This window comes from Octodon degus, unplaced genomic scaffold (assembly GCF_000260255.1).
Source record: "Octodon degus isolate 3935 unplaced genomic scaffold, OctDeg1.0 scaffold00090, whole genome shotgun sequence".
NCBI classification, from domain to species: domain Eukaryota; kingdom Metazoa; phylum Chordata; class Mammalia; order Rodentia; family Octodontidae; genus Octodon; species Octodon degus.
Genome location: NW_004524666.1, coordinates 10,908,160 through 10,912,563, shown reverse-complemented (window position 1 = coordinate 10,912,563; position 4,404 = coordinate 10,908,160). Strand labels below are relative to the sequence as shown.

General features: G+C 36.7%; 1 protein-coding gene across 5 annotated transcripts in view; it reads left to right on the top strand.

The window, feature by feature from the left end:
- The window catches only part of Rev3l (REV3 like, DNA directed polymerase zeta catalytic subunit), a 183,028-nt gene that overhangs the window by 121,070 nt on the left and 57,554 nt on the right, over positions 1–4,404 (top strand). For all 5 annotated transcript variants that reach the window (XM_004637502.3, XM_023722299.1, XM_023722300.1 and 2 more), the window contains exon 14: positions 2,762–3,672. In XM_004637502.3, the coding sequence (XP_004637559.1) occupies positions 2,762–3,672 (911 nt within the window). The remainder of the gene's footprint in view (positions 1–2,761; positions 3,673–4,404) is intronic.

Here is a 4,404-nt window from a genome sequence, read left to right as displayed (position 1 = left end):
GAGGCTGAAAGCTTAGCTGAAGCAGCCACTTAAAGAACTGAGCTAGGGCCAGGCCCCTATGCTATGGGCTTTGGATGGTATGATTTGTCAATGTAAGCTCAGCAGTAGCACATGTATTGCTTGTGTAAGTGATGATAACTGGGGAGGCTATGTATGTGTGGGAATGCAGGGGAGCTATGCAATATACCTATACTCCTTTTTAGTTTTGCTGAGGCTAAAACTAAACTTTAAAAAAAGCCTTTTAAATTTTTATTTTTAAAAAAGAGCAACATGAGTGGCAGCTTTTGCACAGTAAACTAGCAATAACTCTTAAAGGATTCTGTTTAGGAAGTAGGTGAGAGAAAGAAGATATAAAAGAAAAGTAGTGAAGAGAGGAAATCTGAAGTATAGAGTAGAGGGCCGGGGATGTAGCTCAGCTTGTATAGTGCCTGCTTGGCAAGTACGAGGCCCTGAGTTCTATTCCTGCAACCAAAAAAAGTAGAAATTCCCTCCTCTGATAACTTGAAATGAAGAGCAGAAACACTTTCTTCTCTTTCCAATAGGGTTATATAGTTTTGTTTTCCTTAGTATACATATGGGACGCTTTCTGTTCATTTTACTGCTAGAGTATATGAATATCTGTTCTTTATATTGCCAATTTTTATTTTAGGAGCTTTGATTTTAGTGGTAGTGTTTATAGTATGTTTTTCCATCTCTTTTCTTCTATCACAGCCTTATATATGGTTTAAATTTTTAGTTACCAAACAATACTTCACCTGTATTAGTATTAACTTTTTGTTGCTATTAGTTATTGTCCCACTTTGACACTTCCCCTATAGCAGAAGTAAAGGATAATAACCATTTTTGAAACATTGTTTTTAATAAAAAATATATTCAGTGTAGAAAATGTAGGAAGATAAAAGATGTCACACTATTTCTTTAATGATGACCACTATGATACCGTGATGATGCTTTCTTACTTTATAACATGCAGTTTTTCGTTTATAAAATGTGATCTTTCTGTGGTTATAGTACTACATCCAAATTTATAAATTTAAATTTATAAATTCATTGAGTTTTTCAGAACATCATTTAATGGTTACCTGATATTCTGTCATGTACACATTAGTGGGCATAAAGGTGATTTTCTGTTTTGCCTGTATAGATATGTAAGTAATATTTTCTTCATAAAGCATTTCTTATATTTTCGAGCTTTTCATTTATCACCCAAGAAGTAAGACTCTTGGAAAATTGAGAGCTCTTGATGCATATTATGAAATTTTGCCATGCTTCTGACAATATAAAGGAAGGGTGAATTCATATCTTATCAAATTTTACTATTCTAGGGGCCGGGGAGATGGCTCAGTAGAATAAGCACTTCCTTGGCAAGCGCAAGACCCTGAGTTCAATCCCCAGTTCCGCAAAAAAAAAAAAAAGTTTACTATTCTGGACTTCATTATGACCTGTGTGCATCATTAGTTTTAGTGTTGAGTATGATCACATGGTATATGTACTAACTTCTTCAACAGCAGTAACTCTTTCTGAGTTTTCAGATATTTATGAAGCAGGTACAGAAAATACATTGTGTGCTGGTTACATAGTTAATTGATGGAGGCCAAAATTTTTCCATATAAAAGAAACAATACTGGATATTCCTCTCAGCTCCAAAGCAGAAAACATGAATCTAGCAAATTGAGTCTTATGTAGAGATCAGGACTTTTTGATAGTCCTTCTTTAAGAGAAGTGATTGAAAAACTAAAAACTGTCTTCATACCCATAAGAGAATTATCACAAGAAAGAGTAGGTTAATTTTGTTTTTGAATAGTATCGATAGGTTACATAAAAAGTATGGAGTGATATTTATAGCTATTGGAAACTAAACCAGCTAGTCTTTAAATTACTTATTCCTCACATATATATAGATACATTCGTTGGTGTTTTTTAAGCTGTGCATTTTGTGGACTCTACCAACTCCTCAGTCCTTAGGTTAAATTTCATCATTTAAAAGAAGAAAAAAATTATGATAATTTCAGTTATGCATGGTTGATTTTTAATGCTCGGAATTGAATTTAGGACCTCACACACACTAACTACATACTCTGCATACTGCCAGCAGTATGATTTTGATATTTATTTATTATTTATTTATTTATTTATTTATTTATTTATTTATTTTTGGTTCGGTGATTGAGAGAATTTGAAAGGTATAAAGATGTGTTTGAATTGACTGGTTTTGCTATAAAATATAGAAAGAGCTTTGGTGTAGGTAAAATTCCAGAATCATAGACACTGAATTCAATTATAAATTGCTCCATTGCTTTTATCCATATATGTTAATAGAGCAAAGTTAATATTAGCAAAGATCAAGAGAGTCTTATGAGTTTGTGTCATCTCCTTGAGGGAAGGAAGGTTTAATGAAGAACTAAAACAAGATCTACTCCCTTTTGAGCTGGGGAGATGGCTCAGCAGAATAAGCACTTGCCTGGCAAGTGGAAGGACCTGAGTTCAGTCCCCAGTTCCACCAAAAAAAAAAGATCTACTCCCTTTTGTATTGATGATACTTTACAAAGACAATTTGTTAGTTATACAGCTTTGAGGAAAAGTGTGCTAGGGCTAAAGATGGAATGTTCCTAGCTACAAGGGAAGAGAGGGTAGTAGGAAAAAAGAAATGGGTATAATTAAGGTTCCAAAAGATTTATAAACAACTCTTTGATGGGAAACTAAATATTTTGGTAATTGTCCTTTGAAACAAAGCAGTTATTCTAAAATATGTTGTTTATAGGGAGATTGGTGGACGGCTCCTAATGGTAGAAACTCGACTTCCAAATGATCTGGCTGAGTTTGAGGGAGACTTTTCCTTGGAGGGGCTTCGTCTGTGGAAAACAGCATTCTCAGCAATGACTCAGAATCCAAGACCAGGTTCACCCATTCGTAATGGCCAAGCAGTTGTCAATAAAGAATTGAGTAATAATAGCCATAAAATGGTTGAAGATAAAAAAATTGTGATCATGCCTTGCAAATGTGCCCCCAGTCGACACCTGGTTCAAGCATGGCTTCAAGCCAAAGAAGAATATGAGCGTTCTAAGAAACTGCCTAAAATTGAGCCAACTGGAATTTTAAAAGCTGTTGAGAATTTCAGCGCTTTAGCTAACCCTGATGACAAACCTGTAATGCCTCCACAAATGGATGAAAGCCCACGTGTACTTCCTACTACAGCACATACTAAGGAAGATGCGAATGATTCTTATACTGCTTTACAAGCACCAAGTAGAAGATATAGTCAGGCTGCAAGTAAAAGCCAGATGCTGCTACCAGTTGCCTCTGCAAATGATTCTGAGAAAAATGAAGATGATGATGATAACTGTTATGTTAGTTACAGCTCCCCTGATTCTCCAGTAATTCCTCCTTGGCAACAAGCAACATCCCCAGATTCTAAAGCATTAAGTAAAGACAATAGACCTTCATCACCAATAGAGAAACTATGTTCCCTGGCTATTGAGAATTTCTTAAAGCCAATAAAAGATGGTATACAGAAAAGCCCCTGCAGTGAGACTGGGGAGTCTCTACTCATCTCTCCAACTAGGGCAAGAACTGGGAAATGTGAATCACTTTGCCTGCATAGTACACCAATTATACAGAGAAAACTTCTGGAAAGGCTACCTGAAGCAACTAGCCTTAGCCCTTTATCAACAGGTAAGTGTAAAATAATGGAAAGGTTTGTAATGGTCTTTAAAGATAGAAATAAAGGGCTGGCCAAATAGCTCAGCGAATTAAAGCTCAGGGGCCGGGGGTTCAGTCCCTAAGCCTGCCATGCTGGCATTGCCCCCAGGGTGTGCTGAGATAGCAGTTGAGACTGGGCATGGTGGCATACTTGTAATCCCAGCTCTTGAGAGGCTATAAACAGGTGGATCACTACCAGTTTGATCTAGTAGTGAGACCCTGAATATCCTGTAGACCCTTCCCTAAAATACAAAAGAAAGGAAGAGAGAGAGACAGACAGTAAGATGGGGACAGTGACACTTGCCCATTATCCCAGCCACTCCAGAGGCAGGGTGATCATAAATTTGAGGCCTACCTGGGCAAGTAAAAACCATATTACAGATTTTAAAAAGCTGGGAATATAGCTCAGTGGTAGGATACTTGCCTGTCATGTGTGAGTCCCTCGTTTCAATCCCCAGTGATATCAAAAAGAAAAAAAAAGGGGGGGGGGAGAGAGGAAAGATGCTGGTATGTGCCTGTAAATCAGATTTTTATAGGTTGCATGTAGCTAAGCAAATAGATTATCATAAGTCAGATGAATTTTCATCTTTGTGCAGTAAAATCTGCTTCCTTTCTGTCATCCTACCTTGGCATGAAATACTGTACAGTATTTCTTGTAAGAAGTTTTGTCTCTTCAACTTGATTTTCCCCATTGGCCTTTTTTTT